Source organism: Oryctolagus cuniculus, chromosome 8 (genome assembly GCF_964237555.1).
Source record: "Oryctolagus cuniculus chromosome 8, mOryCun1.1, whole genome shotgun sequence".
In the NCBI taxonomy this organism is placed as follows: domain Eukaryota; kingdom Metazoa; phylum Chordata; class Mammalia; order Lagomorpha; family Leporidae; genus Oryctolagus; species Oryctolagus cuniculus.
The window spans coordinates 45778384-45800727 of record NC_091439.1 but is presented as its reverse complement, the minus strand read 5'-3'; the positions used below and the strand labels follow the sequence as shown (position 1 = coordinate 45800727).

Genomic DNA, 22344 nt, shown 5'->3' with positions numbered 1-22344 from the left:
TTCTTTCCCATGATTTTCATGTATTAGTCGCATCAAGGAAACATTCACCAATCCCTGTATTGGATACCATAGTGAGACTGATATCATTTATTTCAACTTTTCTTTTTTTGTGATCCTTCTGAAGAGATTAGAAAATTAAAATATACACTTCCTTGACTCTTTTGCAGCTAGTTTTCCAGATGGATTTTGGTTTCCCCAGTGATGTATACTGGAATTTCAAACTAATGTGGTGCCACGTGGGAAACCGATTTGTGTATGTATGTCTAGAGGATATAATACAGCTCTGGAAGCAACTTTCTGACTCCCAGATTATGCGAGGATGGTTGATTCTGAATGAAGTGGATGGACCAGTGGCTTTCCGATTTTGGTCTACATCGATGTTTCCATCATGAGCCAGATCTGCAGTTTTATTTTGGGAGTCATTCCTATCATCAAACCCTTTCAATATCTGAAGGCAGTTAATTAATTTCTGTCCTGCCTAAATAGCTAAAGTAGCTTCTATTATCTTCAATTGAGCCCTGATGATACTCTGTTTGGCAAAAGTGTCTGTAGATAACATACTCTCAAGGCTAGGAATGTGGGATTGGATAGTTGGCCTGTGTGGTTTTAAAGGCAGATGGTGGTCACATTTTTCAATAGAGCTGTGGCTCTCAAAGTTTGGTCCCTGGACAGCCAACAGCAGAATCTGGTAACCTGGCAAAAATACAAATTCTTGGGCTCTAACACAGACCTATTGAATCAGAAACCTAGGCGTGGGGCTTAGCAGTTTCTGTGACTTCCAGGTGATGCTGATGAAGGTGGACAGAACTGCTATATTAATGCAGGTTATGAGTAATCAATAGCCTTTAACAGTCATTTAAATGATCACTTGTGGTTCTCTAGAATTAAATGGCTTTTTGTGCACCTAGTAGTGACTGCCTTATCATAGTGTGATGGGCAGAAACTGCAAGGTGGTTGGGGTGCTCCTTGCTGCATTGAAGGAATTAAAGAAAGAAAATGAAATGTTCTGGACCTTAAGTTTCTGATCAAATTATGATCAGAAAATGATTTAGAATTCTTATGGATTTCCTAAAACATTACTGTAACACTGAGGCAGCCAAAACCTAGGTTGTCCCAGATCAGAGAATTACAGTGCAGGCTGAAACCACAGACTTCCCACACCTCCTGTGCGAAGGAACACCGATTAGGAAGGAAGGCAGCGTCAAGCAATGGAATGGAAACACCTGAGAAGATCCCAGTACCTATGGCTGTTTCAGACCATAAACTCTAGAATATCTCTACATAATCTCACAATGTCCTACACTTTACAGAGTTCTTTTCTCTGATTGTAATTACATATGACATAATTATGCCATACGTATGCAACTATTTATTCATTTTATATTTGGAACACCTAAGGTGTTCAGGTGTTTATAAGGTCTGCATGAGGTAGGCAGTAAATATTGAAAGAATAAAGGAATAGGGTTCTTTTATTTTCATAAAGCACCTAAACAGTTCTCCACATTATGCAGAAATGTTACACATAAATTTAATTTGGTAAAGAGCTGTAACACAGATGTTCTTATTAGTAATGAACCATACTGTGGAAGAAACAACAAATATGTTCTTCTTGTGTAGTTCAATTATTGAGTTTATTTGCTTTTGAAAATTTTTAATTATAATTTTTCATCTGCATAATGAATACTTCATTAATCTAATTTTAAAAATTCAGTTTCAGCTTGTCTTAGGTGTCATTCAAGTTCAATCCTCTCACTTTCAAGCACTCTGGTAATGCAGGATGATAAAATAGCAATCAGTAAGTTTTCTACTTTGTAGCATCTCTGGAATGAAGTTACTTGAAATTATCAGTTCTAGATTACTCCCCACAGGTAAAGAATTGGTTCTACTTTATAAACAAAAGGTTTACATTTGTTTTTGTAACACATACTTTTTCCTTCAGTATGTTTTCCATCTACTTATATAATCCATTGAGTGTGCATTAATTAGTAGAATGGCTTGTCCAAAAAGTTTTAAAAGACAACAAAGACATAAAAATCTTGATGCTGTTACTACTAGATATTGAAAATCGATTCCCCTACTTGCTCTGGAACAACGTATTACCACAACTAGCAGTAGCTAATACTCAGGGGGGCAGAGTGGTGACAGTGGCAGCACAGGTTCCAGGAACTATGGGTACTACAACTCTGTGACATAAATAGTTGCATTATGTTCTTATTTCAGGTAAAGACACTGTGGCAAAGAGTAGTCATATATTTGCCTGAGATCACAGGGCTTCTTGATATGTCTGGCTCTATAATCATTCAGCAGGCTGCTTTCTAGGTAAAATCGACATTGCAATTATTTCTAGCTTATTAATTATATTAAGGAAGAATTAAGCAAAATCTTGTTGAATGGATCAAAGGAGCTTGACTTGTTATTTTTCCTTTGTCATGCTTAGATTATAGTGTTTCTAAAAGACTGGGCTTTCCAAAATCTATTCATGCAGCCATTCAACAAAACACCAGGTTCTTGTTAAGCAATCATTAAATATTATTACCAAGACTCAAGAAACAATAGCCTGGAGCTGGTGCTGTGGTGCAGTGGGGTAAAGCCCTGGCCTGAAGCGCCCGCATCCCACATGGGCGCCAGTTCTAGTCCCGGCTGCTCCTCTTCCAATCCAGCTTTCTGCTATGGCCTGGGATAGCAGTAGAAGATGGCCCAAGTCCTTTGGCCTCTGCACCCGTGTGGGAAACCCAGAAGAAGCTCCTGGCTCCTGGCTTCAGATCGGCTCAGCTCCAGATGTTGCGACCATCTGGGGAGTAAACCAGCGGATGGAAGACCTCTCTCTACGTCTCTATCTCTCTCTGTAACTCTTTCAAATAAATAAATAAATATTTTTAAAAAGAAACAATAGCCTGATGGGAGAGACATAAATAACTGAAATGCACAGTTTTTACATGCAAAAACAGAAGTATGTTGGGAGCTTGCACAAGTGACCCCTAACAACACAATGACAAGTCTACATGCAGCTACATTTTGTAGTTGAAGAGAATATTTTCTGAGCTTTATCAGTGACTTACGACAAATGTTACCCCTTTTTTTGTTCAGTGTCGGGTATTTGTCACTATGAAGGCCATTCACACAGCAGAAAGGGCACACAACCCTTTTATACAAGCATGGAGGGTACTTTTCTGTTTACTCGATAGAGAAATGAAACTTTACCGGAGGAAACACATCTATAAAGTGTATGGGCATCTTGAAGCCCATAAAGCATACACTAATGGAAAAGAACACACTTGAGTAAAGTAAAATACAATGATCATTTTAAAATTGAGTTTCTTATTTTTAGTGGATGCCTCATGAAAAAGTTTTATATTTAGCCTGTGGTAAAGTCATTGGTAACCTCAGGAGAAAATAAAGCTATGTGGCTATCTGGCTACACAATTTGCTCAATTGTGTATTCTCTGCACAGAAAAGGTCACACTGCTATCAAAGACATTCTTCCTGCCTTGGGTCTGAACTATCAAATCTCAAGAGCCAAAATAAAAATTGTGGAAACTGGAAACAACTCCCCATGGCCAGCTAGTAAGAAAAGGCTCCTTATTCAGAGAGTTATTTATTAAAGTAAGTCTGAAAAGAAGGGCAGCGACAACTCATTCTGCCATAAAAGGTCGAATTCTTCCAATTAGCTTCAGTGTTTAGTAAGCATGTTGTTACATTACTCCTTGGTATTTCCTCACTATAAATGTAAGGAGGAAGAGCGAGTTTAATCCTAATGATCCATTTTCTAAGGAACTTATTTTTCAGGGACAAAAGTAGTATAAGAAATTTTATAGGTTGTATCAGTGGCTATAAGGAGCTGTCTTCTGCAAAGTATTTTAAGCTCTCCCTGTCAGCTCCCACCAATATCCATAATACTCAGTAGGGGTGGTAGGGGTGGGGTGGCAATGGCATATGTGCCAAGAACTCCACATACTTTTTAAATAAAGGTTAGTTCCAGATTTTTGGATATAGCCCCTTTGATAGCCATCACATTGCTATCGCATTGCACTTTACAGAAGAGAAGTTTCTCTTCCCCGCTTCTAATATCTTTTTTTAAAAGAAACCATACAATTAGTTTATGTCTATAGAATTTATCATTATGTAATGGGCAAGTGAATCCAATACAGATGAGGAAGTAATATCAAAAGGGAAGTGAATTTTATGAAACTCATTATACAAAATCAAAATTTACAGGCAGTAAAGAAGTAAATAAGGCACAGAGGGGCCTTAAGTTTTTCTTAAATAACTGTCTTTATGTGATGTGACTTTCCTTTCTTTTTAACATTATATTCATATCAGTGGATTTCCTTGAATCTCTATAGGGAAGAATTACAGAGTATAAAAACCTGGATAGTGAATTTTAGTTTTTCAAAATCTTACAAAGAAGACATGTACTAATGTCAAGACTTTGAGAAAATATATTTATAAGAAAATCTTTAGGGTAAATTTATGACTACAGTTGGGATTAACACAAGATATGGTTAACAACTTGATTATGTAGCTCTCTATATAAAACCTGTACTGAAGCTGTAGTGTTTGCACTATATCCAACAATTGTATATAAGAAGCTCAAGAAGAGTACCCCATAGTTTGGAACCATAATTACCATTGTATACTTACTAGTCCTCCACTAGTAAAATCAACAAAAAGAGATAAGATTAGTTTGTCAAATGAAGTCAGGAAATATCAAATGAAGATTGTAATAAGTATTGCAATGTGCAAAAGATGTAGACTGGTTAATGCCGCAGACTTCTATAATAATGAGTATGTCAACTGATGGCTTACATGAAGTCTAAGCACTGTTTCAGTCTTTCTGGCACTGTTTTAGAAAGAGGATGCCTTCCTGGATGCCACAGGCTGCCACAGTCCAGTGATCCTGGCTATCAAGATCTTAGGCTCAACTCTTCTTTACTAAAACATCTGCTAACATTTTTCTGTTTATAATTTGGCTATCCACTCAGGGTTCCCAAAATGTGAGGGAATGTGATGACCATCTTTCTGTAAGGATTCTGATCTGTACACAGATTTTCTCCTAGGCATCAGAGACTTGCGTCAGGTCCCTGGTTCTCCTTCTTGGTGCTGTCACCTACAGCAACCACACACATGTCTGATTCAGACTGTGGCCATATGATATTTCTAGTTCAGAAAGGCTGAGGTCAAGATGAGGGGCCTCCTGTCCTAGGAAATCTGCCTGTGGAGTAGGCTTCTCATCTCACTGTTGTGGTATAGAAAACACTTCAGGATCACCAGAGTTTCTGCTTTTAAATATATCACCTCTGATAAAAGACTGCAATAAATGGAATCTGGGAGGACTGAGCTGAATGGGCACGGACTCCATGGCAAAACTGAGAGGCTAGTTTACTTTACTGTTAATGTTAATTAACTGCTCTGCTACCGAGAGAGGAAGGCAGAAAAGATGGACAACAATGATTGGTCAATCGGTCACTTTCTGGTTGTTTAGAAATCAACATTTATTACATTCTGATATCTTAACCAATTAGCTTTCTAATAACCATAGCCAAGTCAGTTAATGTTGTTTTATTGTTATTTCAATAACCTGCAACTTAGGATCAATAAAAAGCATATGGCAAATTGTTCAGTTTAAAGCCTTATTTTTGTCACATCCAATTTTAAGCTAAGAGAAGCTTAGATTAAAAATGGGACAAAACAACTCAAATCAAGGGGAAGTAAATAAGGAATCCTGAATATCCTGCTGTAATCAGTGAACTTTTCCAGATAGGCACAACTATTCTGTGTATTTCAGTACATTATTTCAGAATAAATTTTTAGAAATGGAAGTTAAGAAAACATTTGACAGCTTTTCAAGTTATTTTAGGTTTTAACTGGAAATAAACAATCAGATACAGGACAAGGACAACAATTTTGGTAACTGCTGGATGATGCAGACACCTGTGTGGCTGGGCTGCAAAGACATTTCTGTTTGATTGATAGAAAACTAGAATTGAAATCAGTTGCTGAAATTCAATGAATTTCAATGGATTACTTGACCTGCAAGCTATGTAACCCTAAATTTCTCACTGCAGCTGCCAGAAATCTATTTTCCAAATGGAAGAACAGATGGTTTTGAACAATACTACAATACAGCAATTTTCAGTTATTCTGACAGTGTCATTTCTGGCTAAAATTATAAACATAATTGAGGAAATAATTTTCAGATTTTTCTGAAAGACTACACTGTTTTCAAAGTGAAAAACAGGGGGGAAAACGCTATAATCCAAAAGTTGTACTTTCAAAATTTATATTTGTTAAATAAAAGTTTAAAAAAGAGAAAATAAAACAAAGTGAAAAAGTTTAATATACTACTGTTTTTTAGCATTATCTTTAGAATTTACTAGTTTTTATTTATCTAAAATAAAACCTAAAGAGTGTAATCTTTCATTTTAGGACTAAATAACCTTGCAGTGTCTGTATGTTCTCCAATATGTATTTTTCTGTGTGATAATTTTCAAGTCACAGTACACTTTTAGTTGAAAACTATATCCTCTTATAAAGAATAAATAAATGGGCCAGTTATGGCTGAGGCAAATGATAAATTTCAACCTAGAAAACTTTGTTAAAACATTTTGGTCAACAATAGACTGCAAGTATGACAGTGATGACATAAAATTATAATGGAGTTGATATATTCCTATTGGCTAGTGACATCATGGCTATCATTACCTCCTAGTGGAGTGAATTCTTCGTGTGTTGGTGGTGATGCTGGCGTAAACAAGCTACACTTCCGGCTGTACAATTAGGTTTAGTACATAATACTTGATGGATTAAGTGCACTTGGTTAAGTACACAAATATCTTAGAGCATGCCAAGGAAGTGCTTAATAAATGCAGCTGTTGTTAGCATTCCTGTCCTCTTGTTTTGGTAAAAGCAATGTCCCTCCTGCCTAGGCCACTTTAGGTCTCATGGCCTTCACTTGTCTGGGATTGTCTGTCTCACACTCACACCTGTACCTTCCCCCATTTATCTCAGAACACACTGGCTCCCTTGCCTGTGAGCAACAAACTCAAAAAAAAACAAACAAAATACTTCACCATTCAGCCAATCTTTCATATCTACTTCTCCACTCCCTTTCAGTTTTACATAAAAGTTATTTTTAAATATCTATTTATACTTCCTCCATTTTCTCATCATTGAAACTGCTTTCTCAAGAATCACTTCATTGACAAATCCATCAGTCCTTTCTTAGTCTTGTTTCTCAACCTTGCTACAACTACTGGGATCTCCAAACTACTCAGACACACGATAGAATGAAATCCTGACGTTCATAACAAAATGGATGCAATTGGAGATATGCTTAGCGAAGTAAGCCAGTCTCCCAAAAAAAGAGACAAGCTGATGCGTGGTAATACATAGAATACAAAAACAATGTAATGTATATGAGTAAAAAAAAAACTGTCTTAATTTGCCTTCTGTAGCACTGTACTACCCTAATCCTTTCTCTGTTATTAATCACTACTTCTTCATCTTCTTAGCTTGTTTATTTTCCTGCTGCTCCCATCTTAACCTGTCCTCACAAGAGTTCTGATCCCAGTCTTTCACACAGCTCTGTACTCTCTGTCAACTGATCCAGTCCTATGATTCCTCTACCACGGAAAGTTAACTTTTAAATCCCTACCTCTTGTTCTTACCACCACCTCCTTACCACTCTATGCTGCCTTTTCTGATTGTTGAAGATGTCCACTCAAATTTGTCTTGTCCTAAATCAAGTATGCCTGTTTTCCTTCTTAATATTGCCACTTTTATTGGGCAATGGCACTATTAATTTTTTTTTTTTGACAGGCAGAGTGGACAGTGAGAGAGAGACAGAGAGAAAGGTCTTCCTTTGCCGTTGGTTCCCCTCCAATGGCCGCCGCGGCTGGCGCACAGCAGCCGGTGCACCGCGCTGATCCGATGGCAGGAGCCAGGTGCTTCTCCTGGTCTCCCATGGGGTGCAGGGCCCAAGTACTTGGGCCATCCTCCACTGCACTCCCTGGCCACAGCAGAGAGCTGGCCTGGAAGAGGGGCAACCAGGACAGAATCCAGCGCCCCGACCGGGACTAGAACCCGGTGTGCCGGCGCCGCAAGGTAGAGGATTAGCCTAGTGAGCCGCGGCGCCGGCTGGCACTATTAATCTTTGAAACACCTATATCAAAAAATCTGAGTCATGGATAATTTGGCTATACAATACTACAACAGATGTTATATAGAGAGCTTTGGGGTGGAGACTGAGCTCATATCCTGTCCTGACTTCCCTGCTCCATGGCTCAACGACTCCAGGCAAATAACGTGGTTTCTTAGGCATCAGTGTGATCTTTAATGTAGTTGTGCAGTGTACATGAGGAAATGTATATAAGAGTGTGAAAGTTTTAGCATATGATGCTAATGACAATAGCCATTCACACTCTTTCCATTTCTTATGTGACTCTCATCACACTTCACATAGACCTTATGTATGTCATAGCCAATACATGAAATTCAGAAGGCAGACGTGGTTGCAAATGTATAAGTGCCTCAAATTTTCTTGACTCCAGTCAAAGTCATCATAACCAAGACCTGGAACATATGCCATGTCTACTCACATAAAAATGTGTTTTTCTCCCATCATGTACTAAAACAACAATGTGATGAGAATTTGTTAACTGACCTTATTTGAAACCAATTTCAAATAGCACTCTATAAGCCATTTGGTCAGAAATTAAACTCACTCTCACTTCTTTGATAATGCAGAGTAGACTGTTGGTAATAAACTATAAAATCTATGCTGTCGTTAGACAAACAACCAACCTGGTAGTCACCTGTCCTCATTTCCCAGGAACTCAAAACTGGCCTAAGGTAGATGTAAAGATTTTAGCAATTACTGGGAAACACTGAAATCATGTGATGTGTCACCAAGTCAATAAAAATTATTGCCTTTTACCTTGTACCATCAGTGAGTTTGTACCTCTCTTAGAAAGTAAACAAACAAACAAAAAAGAGTTTTTATGAGTGTTTAAATATTTACCAAATTTTACTAAATTTTTAGGGGATGACTACTAGTAAATGCAGCTATCCTGTGAAACGTATATTTGTGTATTAATTAGATGTCTGTAGGTGGTGATTTTTAAAAAGAAAGAGCATTACCGCTAAAGACTGGAGCTCTCTTGTTTCTTCCTCTGCTGCTGAAGCATGGTACGACAGAACCTACAGGGCAAGAAAAGAGGAGTCCAGGTTACAGAGGCGAGGAATAAGGACGGCAGACTAGGGGCTCAAGCTTGCAATTCTGCTAAGACTTCTTTCAGAAATAACTAGTCTCCTCCGAAGAGCAATCCTCATTTGCTGCTTTGTTCCACAGGGTGCAAGTCCCAGATTTAGATTCTGCTGCTGCTTTCACAAAAAGTTATAACCCCTATGTTCAAAGAAAACCCTTGGAACTTTTATTCTGGCAGTATTGAGAGAATGAATACATTGTTTATAAGCCACATTAGTAATAACTTTGGCTCTAACATGGTAGAAAATTTTGAAGTGTTTTTTAAAAGATTTCAATGTCTTTTTTTTTTTTTTTTTTTTTTTTGACAGGCAGAGTGGACAGTGAGAGAGAGACAGAGAGAAAGGTCTTCCTTTTTCCATTGGTTCATCCCCCCCCGCCAGTGGCTGCTGCGGCCTGCGTGCTGCGGCCGGCGCACCGCATTGATCCAAAGGCAGGAGCCAGGTGCTTCTCCTGATCTCCCATGGGGTGCAGGGCCCAAGCACTTGGGTCATCCTCCACTGCACTCCCTTGCTACAGCAGAGAGCTGGCCTGAAAGAGGAGCAACCGGGACAGAATCCGGCACCCGACCGGGACTAGAACCCAGTGTGCCAGTGCCGCAGGTGGAGGATGAGCCTAATGAGCCGCGGCACCGGCCTTTTTTTTTTTTTTTTTTTTTTAAATTCCGGCTTGTGTACAAATCTAGGGGGAAAACACTCTTTGCAAAAAGTGATATTTTAATGTTAATACATGGAAAGGGAATAGTTTAGGAGTAGCTCTCAGATGAGGCCTAGAACTACCATAGAAAAACTCTTAAATAGAAGGCAACTATTTCAATGATTAGAAAGTAGTAGCAAGGAACCTAGAAGATGGAGAGAGGAGAAAGAAGAAGGCAATTTTCTAAGGAAAAAATACCTGACCATTGAATTTCTTCAGTGGCAAATGAAAGAAAGAAAAGCATGTGTATTAAGTCTTCAACTCTTAACAAGAAGAAACAGAAAAAAAAAAGCTAAAATAATTTGGGATAAGTGGAAAATAAAATAGAAGAAGAATACAAAAATGGTGATTAAAGAATTTTAAGGCAAAAATAATCAGATCTTATAGATCTGTGGACAGATTTATAAATAGATAAGAGATGTATCTGATAAAGAAAACTAATTTAAGGACACAAACATCAACAACATTCCTGACAGGAAAGAGTTCGTGAAAGAAGTCAGAGTAGCAGTTTTGAAGTCCTTACTTTAGTCTCTCTGAAAGGCTGGTTAATGAAAATATAATTATACAAACTTACTCAAATATAAAGAGAGAAAATTATATGAGCATTGCTATTTCGTTTAAGTAAAACTTTTAAAAAATATTATTTATTTGAAAGGCAGAGTTATAGACAGAGAGAGAGAAAAAGAGAGAGAGAGCGAATTTTCCATCCTATGATTCACTCCCCAAATGTCTGCAACAGTCACGGCTGGAACATACTGAAGCCAGCAGCCAGGAACTCTAAAGCCAAATGTTCTATGTATTTACCATCTTGTGAATCAGAACATTTAGAATACTATGCTGCAAGGAATCTCTTCTAGCATTTAACATTAAAGACTAGGAAACCTCAGGGAGGCAGAGCTGCTGTCTTCTGCCCATGTGAAACTGACAAGTCATGGTTGGTCACCTGCTCCTGCTGATACCACAGAGGCAGTCTGTTGAAAAAGAAAAACTAAGACTGGCACTATGAACTGGCCTGTTATTAGTCAGTGTCACGCACATCGAAAAATGGATGAAAGAATAACCTAACACATTCTAATGTAAAACATTTTTATCACACTGAAAATAAAAATAACATTTGAGTAAGGATTAATTTTGCTAATACGTGTTGAACACTAGAACACGGAAAAAAAATTTGCTAAAGGTTGACTATTTTACTGTTACTCTGTTTTCTTGTTATTATAATGATGATGCCTACTAGATCAAAGTATTTCACTGTCTTTGCAAGACCTGAGGGGTCTGCATCCTTGCCTTCTGAACAAAGGCTTCATAAGGAAACATTATTAATAAGGTTAGACCCACGATCACAGAAATAACTCCACATAATGACCTGAAACTGAAAACTTTTTATACCAAGTGAAAGCTAATTATTCATATACTTAACTGAAAATAGAAATAAACTGAATGAGGAAAACATTTGGAGATTCTGAACAAAATGGAATGATGTCCGGGATTTGCTTTAAAATGATCTACTGGGAGGAAATGAGTGCAGAGAATCAGGGTAGGTACAGATGCAGGAATACTGGTCGTTACTGAAGATGGCTGATGAACAAAGGGGTTCACAATGCTATTATCTCTATTTTCATATATGTTTGAAATTTTCCATAATAAACAATTATTTAAAAAAGAAATGATAGTTCATAGCTGACTTTATTTAATTCTTCAATATAAAACCCATGAAGCCCAGAAAAATTAGATTAAAAACTATATATAGGGGCCGGCGCCATGGTGCAGTAGGTTAATCCTCCGCCTGCAGCTCTGGCATCCCATATGGGCACCGATTCTAGTCCCAGCTGCTCCACTTCCAATCCAGCTCTCTGCTGTGGCCTGGGAGGGCAGTAGAGGATGGCCCAAGTCCTTGGGCCCCTGCACCCACATGGGAGACCAGGAGAAGCACCTGGCTCCTGGCTTTGGATCAGCGCAGCTCTGGCCGTTGTGGCCATTTGGGGAGTGAACCAACGGAAGGAAGACCTTTCTCTCTGTCTTTCCCTCTCACTGTCTGTAACTGTAACTCTCAAATAAAATAAATAAAATCTTTAAAAAAACTATATATATGTAATATATATTCACACATATTTGTATATATATTTGAAATCTATGTATGTGTGTAGTCACATAATTGAAAATATTTGAAATACGTGTGTGTGTGTGTGTGTGTGTGTGTGTATCTGAAACATTTCCACTGGTTTACAGTCCAAGGTCTTTTATGTAATACTGCAGCAAATATATTAGTGTTATGCATTCATCTTGGAATCCTTATTAGTTAATCTTGATGCATAATGTGTATCTTTTTATTTCCTGATATTTATATATTAGGGATTGGAGGAAATGTTTCTATACCGCAAACATTGGTTTCCACCAATTTGAATTAGGTAAAAGTAGGTACAACATTCAAATATATTTCAGAGCAATGAATGCATGCCTAAGTAAAGACATCTGTACTCTTTGAAAAGTCTATTGCCCTAAACTGGCCTATAGTTTAAGAAATTTCCATGTCTTACAAAGTGCATACTTTCAAGGCAGCTAGCAAAATATATGTGCAAAGGGCAGGCTACATGAGAGGGAGCCTGCCTGAGATCAGTCTCTCTAAGCCAGTGGTTCACTTGCTTCCTGCACATAAGGAATCTCTTGGGGGAACTCTGTAATAATACACATTCCCAGCCTCTACCCGGATTTACTGAATCAGAATTTTTAGCAGTGAGGTCAATAATTTGTAGTTTGAAGGAATTTCTTAGATGATTCTGAAGTAGCCTGTCCAGGGTTTAAACCATTTCTGTTTTTCATTGATTGTTTCTTTTTTTTTTCCCTTTTCCTCACTTTTAATTCTCTACAATCATGGTTTCTGTTTCTGTTTCTAATTTCTTTTTCTAAGTGTTCTCCTGGAGAGATGGGGAGGTTCAGGCAGTGGGCACAGGAAGGACAGGCTCCAGTGGCAGCAGACCTGTATGAAAAGGAGATTCAAGGCAAGGATTACCTTCTGCAGAAAAGGCAAGAAGGGGCAAACAGCCTGAGTCTTGGTTTGGTCATGTGACTTCTGGGGACTTTCTAAAACGTTAGCTTCCTTAGCGGTCTAAAGAAGGGTAATAAGGCCTCAGCATGTCAATCACACAATTCGTGTGAGGACACTGTGATATAACAAACATGCCACGAGTTGCTGGGAGGCAAAGGTAAGAGCTGTGTTCAGATGTGGAGACCACGAGGGCAGGAAGCACCAGCCCACCTCTAATGTGACCATTTGCTTGGCCATCGCTCTCTCCACTGCTTCATACATCTGTGTGTTCTGGATCCCCAAGCCACAGAAGATGACAAAAGCTTCCAGAAACTGCTCATCATTCCGGTTGAAGGGCTTAACCTTGCCTGTGTTCTCCTCCATCTTATTTACAAGTTGGCAAACCCCTATAACAAATCAAGAAATTGAGCATATGTTATTTTAAATAACATGGCTTTTATTGACTGTAATACACACATCCAGAATTGGCTCATAACTTTACTCTTTAAGCAAAATGAACCCCCACAAATATGAGCTAGAAAGGCAAAAATTATGTTCCAAGAGTACTAGGTTCACACAATCCTAAAAACAAAGTGCTTGTGTTCCAAAAATCCTAGAGTGCTATTTTCTTTTAGACTTGGTCACGAATTTTAGATCAGTTGAATCCCCAAAGACAATCTGTCCTTTGGAAACTAATTGGATTTTTGTACACTTGCCAAGAGAACAATTTTGATGCACATAAGAATTTTGGGTCACACAGATCGCCTTTTCGTACTGAGAAACCAGAAGCTAAAAAACACAAATACAGAATAGAATGCAAAAAAAAAAAAAAAAAAAAAAAAAAAAAAAAGCAGGCAATTCACATAGACAATCTCAAATTTTAATTATATACTTGCATATCCAGAAGAATCATATTTGCAGACAACTTTTTTTTTGTTGTTGTTACAGGCAGAGTGGACAGTGAGAGAGAGAGACAGAGAGAAAGGTCTTCCTTTTGCCATTGGTTCACCTCCAATGGCCGCCGTGGCCGGCACGTTGCAGTTGGCACATGGCGCTGATCCGAAGCCAGGAGCCAGGTGCTTCTCCTGGTCTCCCATGGGGTGCAGGGCCCAAGCACTTGGGCTATCCTCCACTGCACTCCTGGGCCACAGCAGAGAGCTGGCCTGGAAGAGGGGCAACCGGGACAGAATCTGGCACCCCAACCGGGACTAGAACCCAATGTGCCAGCGCTGCAGGCAGAGGATTAGCCTAGTAAGCCAAGGCGCCTGCCACAGACAACTTTTGATGCAACAAATGCATGAAAATAAAAATTACTGTTTATTGAGAAATTTTAAGCAGATCTATTCTTTGAAGACAATTGTAACCCCTAGTTCCCACCTATCTTGGAAAACAAAACCTGTAGTCCATAGGAATGGAAGAGTTTATCAACATTATACATAGCTGCATTGAACTGGTTGTCCTGTGGGATTCTGAGTCTAGTGCTTTCTCCAGGAGTTCAATGAAATAGCCTACCGCTGGATAAAACATAAGTCCTTATCACTTCTATTTCTAATTATAAAATAGACTTGTGTCATGTGCACACTGGAGGCACAGGCATTGTGTAAAATATGTTAATAAATGCATAATTGAGGAGCTCAGTTTATATTGTAAGGTAGGTGTGATGATCCCTATATTACAGAGGGTTTTGTTATTTGCTCAAAGTCTCTCAAGTACTACGTGTGGATTCGAAATTTAAGCCTCCCACTCAGTTTGTTCCCCAACTCCACTGGGTTCTAAGGGTCTCTTTTTTCACCACGCTCTGTTGCCCATTTTCCTGTCGGATCACTGCCAGCAGTTCTGTTTGCATCCTGTCTGTGCACACCTTCACCTGGGCTTTTCCACAGGCCTGGATCGTTCCCCTAACCGGCTTCCCACTTGATCCCTACACTTCCTTGGGGAGTTCTGGAGGCCACCTGCCTCCCAGGTGTGGCAGGTACTTCTCTTTTCCATGCCTTTAACATTATCATCTGATGTATCATGATGGATTTTAATTCTGTCTCTCTGAGCAGCATATATTGTGGGCTTAGAGATGTTTTTTTCAGTTCCATTTCCTCAGCTAGCCACATGCCTGGCACACAGCAGAAACTGAAAAAAAAGGCTCAGTTAATAAGAAAGTACAGGACTGCAGCTATGACCCAAACTACTTTCCCATGAAGATTACAGTCTATTAGTCTTTATTTTTCCTGGAGCACAAAAGAATTGCATAAAATCTGCGATGACATGAGGGCACTTCAAAAAGTTCATGGACAATGGAGTTACAAGATAAGTTTTTTTTTTTTAAATCCATGCATAATTTTTTTCAGAATGCACATTTTCCATAGTCTTTTTGAAGTATCCTCATATGCATGGATTTGTACATGGTTGTCTCTTTATCACCACCAGGTGCACTTCATTTTGAACACTATAAATGATCTATGTTCGGGGCTGGTGCTGTGGCTTAGTGAGTAAAGCCGCTGCCTGCAGTGCCAGCATCCTATATGGGCGCCGGTTCACGTCTTAGTTGCTCCGCTTCCGATCCAGCACTCTGCTATGGCCTGGGAAGGCGGTGGAGGATGGCCCAAGTCCTTGGGCCCATGCACCTGCATGGGAGACCTGGAAGGGGCTCCTGGCTCCTGGCTTCAGATCGGCACAGCTCTGGCCGTTGCAGCCATTTGGAGAGTGAACCAGCGGATGGAAGACCTCTCTCTCTCTCTTACTGCCTCTCCTTTTCTCTCTTTGTAATTCTGACTTTCAAATAAATAAATAAATCTTTAAAAAAATGATCTATGTACTCTGTTTTCTTCTTATTTTGTCTACTTTAAGCAGTAACTATATCTGCATGTTTATTTATCATCATTAGTGCTGCAATGATTACTTCTAACACTCCATTATCAAGCAAAACATTAAAAATATGTGTAATAATGAATTTGGACATTACAAGTAAAAACCCTGTACTAAATGGCAGTCAACTCAATTTAAAAGTATATATCCCATGTATGGTAAAAATGCAAGGGCTATGTCCTTCAGTCTTTGTGAATCTCCAAATTATAAATATGGAACTGTTTATATAGGCTTCTGGCTGCCTCCCAGATCACATTTTCCTGAGAGTCATGTGTTTCATGCCCTTATATTCACATCACAGTGGAATTGCTTTTCAATTTTTACTAAACTTTTTGCCTGCTTGATGGCCAGCATTCATAAGCAAGAATTTTCTTTATTACTTCATAAGAATTCCTACATGTATAGCAAGGAAAGTACACACAAGGAGGAGTGGAGACATGGCTAGCAGGCAATCTTCTAGCCTTATGACTTAGCTAAGTAACTGTTCTGAACAGCAGTTCAAACCTATGTCTCAGTCAAAATTCACCCTGTGAAGACATTAAGAGGTCCTAAGCAATACCTCTGGAATTGTTCACAAGTCATTTAAATGGAATGCTAAGTATATAAATATTAAGAGTCTGCTGTAACAACCACAGCTCAGAGCAGAACAGTTAACACACGTCTAAGTCACAATGCACCACTACAGAAATAGATATACAGACAGGTTCAGGGCAAAGAAAGGGACACTGAAAACAAATTATCCATGAATCTTATCATTTAGTTCTGCTTGGAAGGTGGAATGGGCAGCCATATTGATATGTACTTGATACTGATGTCAATTACATATTGATATATTATAATCCCATTGCTATCTTTACACCCTGCAGAAGATGTACTTATATCAAACAAAAATACCTAAGTTTTTAAAAAAGTTAGAATCGTGCCAGGGGATTCCAATACAATCCCATCAAGGTGGCATGTACCAATGCCATCTCACTAGTCCAAGTGACCAATTTCAGTTCACAACTGATCATACTAATAGGTCTAAGAGTCAAAGGGATCACATAAACAACACTAGTGTCTGCTAATACTAACTGATAGAATCAAAAAGGGAGAGAACGATCCATCACTGGAAGCAGGATACACAGCAGACTCATAGAATGGCAGATGTCCTAAATAGCACTCTGGCCTCAGAATCAGCCCTTAAGGCATTCGGATATGGCTGAAGAGCCTATGAGAGTATTTTAGGCATGGAAAACCAAGTCACTCTGGAAAAAAAAAAAAAAGAAGACCTAAATGAAAGATCTCTGTGAGTGAGATCCCAGTGGGAAGAACGGGGCCATCAAAGAAGGAGGTACCTTTCTCTAAAGGGAGGAGAGAACTTCCACTTTGACTACGACCCCGTTGGAATAAGATCAAAGTCGGCAAACTCAAAAGGCTTCCATAGCCTTGGCAACTCATGACTAGAGCTTAGGGTGATTACTGACGCCAGAAACAAGAGTGTCAAATTGTTAAGTCAACAACAGGAGTCACTGTGTACTTACTTCTCATGTGGGATCTGTCCTTAATGTGTTGTCCAATGTGAAGTAATGCTATAACTAGTACTGAAACAGTATTTTACACTTTGTGTTTCTGTGTGGGTGCAAACTGATGAAATCTTTACTTAATATATACTAAATCAATCTTCTGTATATAAAGATAATTGAAAATGAATCTTGATGTGAATGGAATGGGAGAGGGAGTGGGAGATGGGAGGGGTGAGAGTGGGGGGGAAATTATGGGGGGGGGAAGCCATTGTAATCCATAAACTGTACTTTGGAAATTTATATTTACTAAATAAAAAAAATACAAAAAAAATCTCAGAGCAGAAACAAACAAACAAAAAAACTCTGATCCTGCCTACAAAAGTCTGACAAGGGTATGTATGAATTAAGTTAATGTAAATCTGATCTAGGAAGAGTCAATACACTGGAAAATAGATTCAAATCATTCAGGAAACATTACTTCACTTGTTAAAGACTTTTAAGTTAGTATAATTTTACAGTTTTCCTTTTACAGATGGTACCTATTTCTGGCCAAATTTATTCCTTGTTAATATGCTAAATGAAATTTATTTTCACTTTTTTTCCTAACAAATTTGTTTTGGTATATGTTAAAATTATTTCTTTTTAATAATCTTATAACCAGGAACATACTAAAAACTGTCTTTTGTAGACAGGTGTTCTCAGCTGAGTCTATCAGGTTTTCCATTTAACAATTATATCATTTGTAAATCATTTAGTTTTACCTTCTTTTTTTCTGTGTCTCATTTCATCTTTTCTACTCCTCTGATGGCTTTAGTTAGAATTTTGTTAAAGAGATCATATAAATAGCATAAAATGCCTGGCAATAATAACAGAATTATAAAGGAGATATGTTTCAACATGGGAAGCACTCCACACATCAGACTCATAGAATGACAATCATTTAAAGTAACACTCTGACCTCAGAATCAGCCCTTAAGGTTTTTGGATGTGGCTGAAAAGCCCATGAAAGTATTTCAGGCATGAAAAGCCAAGACACTGTGGCAAAAAATATCCTACATGAAGGATATCTGTGAGTGAGACCTCAGTGGAAAGAAGGGGCCATCAAAGAAGGATGTACTTTTCTCTGAAGGGAGGAAAGAACTTCCACTTTGCTTATGGCCTTGTCTAAATACTGATGGAGTCTGTGGTTACAAAAGGCTTCCAAAGCCTTGGCAGCTCATGGCAAGGGTCTCAGGTGATCACTGACATCATAAATAAGAGTGTTAATTGTTAAATTAACTACAGAAGTCACTGTGCACTTATATAACATTAGAATATTTACTTATGCCTTGGAATTATATTGTAACATATAGATGAGATTATTTCTCCAACTATTCACCTATTTTAAAGATCCACATTTGCATCAGTTACTAAACAAGGTCAAAATAAGTGAATAGAACAGATAAGATGACATGAGTCAGAATCAATGATTCCAAAGTGTATTTAGGACTACTCAGGAACATTCTGTGATCATGCAGGTCTCTTGAATTTTGTTGACACAAAGGAAGCCAAAAAAAGTGCTTTATGGGGGCTGATGCTATGGCACAGTGGGTAAAGCAGCTTCCTGTGGAGCCAGCATCCCATATGGGTGCCATTTCTGATCCAGCTCCCTGCTGATGTACCTGGGAAGAGAGCAGAAAATGGCCCAGGTGCTTGGGCCCCTGCACCCATGTAGGAGACCAGAATGAAGCTCCTGGCTCTGGATTGGCCCGGCTCCTGTCATTGTGGCCATTTAGGGAGTTAACCAACAGATCTTTCCCTCTCTCTTTCTCTCTATCTAACTCTGTCTTTAAAATATTTAAATAAATCTTTAAGGCAAAAAAAGTGTCTTATAGAACATCAGAATGATGCAGGTGTGTGGCCAGTTCAAATAGGCTAACAGAACAGATGTTAAAATATGGACAACATGTGAATTTAATAAGGACATGTTCTAGACATGTGTCATCAAGCAATTTAGTCCCTGTGTGAACATTATAGTGTGTGTTGACACAAACAAGACAGCTATGTCACCAGGCAATATTATCTTCCATATTTTACTTATATGACAGTAATGCACAGTCCATAGTTGACTGAAATGTAGTCAATTTTGTAAGAGACTGAAAAATTAATTGTGGAAATAAAATAACAATGTTCCTCTTACATATATATATATATGTATGTATATATATGTGTGTGTGTATAGATAGATAGCAAGAGAGAGAATCCATTTTAGAGCACACATTCAGTAAAAAATATACATTGTATTTCTCACTCAAGCAATGTGTAGAACACTGTAATTTTTATTATGCATTTTGTTTGTTTATAAAAACAAGGAGATAGGAATGTAAGCTCTTTAAAGTGGAGAAGTTTTAAACATTGTTTTTGGATGGCTATGGAACTAAATTCTTCAAAATCTATCCTAAAAATTAAATTGGCAAATAAAAAAGCGGTCTGCACCTCAATGTTTATTGCAGCTCAATTCACAATAGCTAAGACATGGAATCAACCTAAATGCCCACCAACAGAAGACTGTATAAAGAAATTATGGGATATGTGCTCTTTAGAATACTATACAGCAGTAAAAAAAAATGAAGTCCGGTCATTTGCAACAAAATGGAGGAATCTGGAAAACATCATGCTGAGTGAAATAAGCCAGTCCCAAAGGGACAAATGTCATATATTCTCCCTGATCAGTAACAACTAACTCATTTGCAACAAAATGGAAGAATCTGGAAAACATCATGCTGAGTGAAAAAAGCCAGTCCCAAAGGGACAAATGTCATATATTCTCCCTGATCGGTGACAACTAACTGAGCACCTAAAATAAAACCTGTTGAAGCGAAATGTACACTATGAGAAACAATGTCTTGATCAGCCCATGTCCTGACTGTCGAGGAACAACTTACTATTTTATTCCTTTTAGTATTTTTTTGTTCTACTAAATACATTGGTTGAACTCTTTAATTAATACACAATTATTCTTGGGCATTTAAAATTAACTGAAAAGTGATCCCTGTTAAATATAAGAGTGGGAATAAGAGAGGGAGGAGATGTACAGTTCAGCACATGCTCACTCAGACTTACCCCTAATGATAGAGCTAGAAATGTGCCAGGGGGTTCCAATTCAATCTCATCCATGTACTAATGCCATCTTACTTGTTAAAGTGATCAGTTTAAGTTCATAATTGATCAAAAAGATAGGATTAAGTGACAAAGGAATTGCATAAATAAGACCAGTGTCTGCAAATAACAATTGATAGAATTAAAAAGGAGAGAATAATCCTACATAGGAAGTAGGATACACAGCAGATTCATAGAATGGCAAATGCCCTAAACAGCACTCTGGCCTCAGAATCAGCCCTTAAGGCATTTGGATCTGGCTAAAAAGCCCATGGGAGTTTCGCAGGCATGGAAAGCCAAGACATTGTGGCAAAAAAAAAAAAAAAAAACCTAAATGAAAAATCTCTGTGAGTGAGATCCCAGTGGAAAGAATCGGCCATCAAAGAAGGAGGTACCTTTCTCTGAAGGGAGGAGAGGACTTCCACTTTGACTATGACCTTGTCTAAATAAGATCGGAGTTGGCGAACTCAAGATGCTTCCATAGCTTTGGCAGCTCATGACAAGAGCCTGGGGTGATTACTGACATCAGAAATAAGAGTGTCGATTGTTAAATCAACAACGGGAGTCACTGTGCACTTACTCCTCATGTAGGATCTCTGCCCTTAATGTGTTGTACTATGCAAATTAATGGTAAAACTACTACTCAAACAGTACTCTATACTTTGTGTGTCTATGTGGGTACAAGTCTGTTGAAATCTTTACTTAGTATATACTAAGTTGGTCTTCTGTATATAAAGATAATTGAAAATGAATCATGATGAAGAATGGGATGGGAGAGGAATTGGGAGATGGGATGGTTGTGGGTGGGAGGGAGGTTATGGGGGGAAAAGCTGCTATACTTCAAAAGTTGTACTTTGGAAATTTATATTTATTAAATAAAAGTTGAAAAAATCTATCCTATAAAGAGGCATCAAAATTTATGATAAATATGATGCAGGAAAAAAGGCATATTTTGCCTGATAAATAGGGGAAGTAATTGGGTAAAATAAATGAGTGTCAAGTGAAAAAAATATTTTCCTAATAGTGCTGGAAGCAAAGTGGTGGAAACACTCTATATTAGCCAGAGCTCTAAGCAAACATTTAGTGATATGAAACAATACCTCAGGGAATAAATCTGACGATATAGCAGACCCTGTAATGGTCTAATGGCTGTAATTTCATCTAAATCTCAGTAATGGAAAAAAAATGACAGGGCCAGAAGAAAATTACAAAAAACACATGGGTCTGCCTGTCCTTCCTCATGCGATTCTATAGGGATTCTCTATTAGAACTACATAAGGGTGGAATCCGGTCTGTGACTTGTAAGACAAACGATCTACAATCATGATATTTTCCATGCTGCATCTGTGGGTGTGTAAGAATGGCCCAGAGCTCAAATTCTTAGTGCTGTAACACTTAAACAACAGCCAGGAACGCGGAAGTTTTCTCTCTTGTAACTGAGATCAACTTGAGCAACTTCCCTCAGCTCCAACACCACTAAGTGAATCACTGCTTTCTTTTCTCTTTTTCATTTACTGAGAATTTTTCCTCCCCCCCCAAAAAACATTTGTTTACTTTTGGTTCAGTTATCAAGCAGAGTGACACAACATGCATGCCAAGAAAAGTCTGTTGATTTCAATAGTTCTTTCAATTTTGCTGCTCACTTGTCTGAAACAGTGACAAGTGCATAGAATGTGAACTGTGAATAGATCTGAAAGGTTACGGAGTTCATCCCCCCAGAGACCCATAGTGGGCCCTTAATCCTTTACACTGAAAAAGGGAGAGGGGAGCCAACGTGAAGCTGGGAGTCCCCATCCTAGTCCAGTGCTCTTTGCACTTCCCTTACCCAGCTCTCATGTATCATCTGCACACAGCATGAA

At 38.4% G+C, this 22344-nt stretch overlaps 1 protein-coding gene across 7 annotated transcripts in view; it reads right to left on the bottom strand.

Moving 5' to 3' along the window:
• The window catches only part of PDE5A (phosphodiesterase 5A), a 158716-nt gene that overhangs the window by 56823 nt on the left and 79549 nt on the right, over window positions 1-22344 (bottom strand). For all 7 annotated transcript variants that reach the window (XR_007909494.2, XM_002717227.5, XM_008267901.4 and 4 more), the window contains exons 10-11: window positions 13215-13390; window positions 9139-9198 (exon numbers count right to left, since the gene is read on the bottom strand). Coding sequence is in view for 6 of the 7 variants with exons in the window: in XM_002717227.5 (XP_002717273.1) it covers window positions 9139-9198; window positions 13215-13390 (236 nt within the window). In the remaining variant the exon portion in view is untranslated. The remainder of the gene's footprint in view (window positions 1-9138; window positions 9199-13214; window positions 13391-22344) is intronic.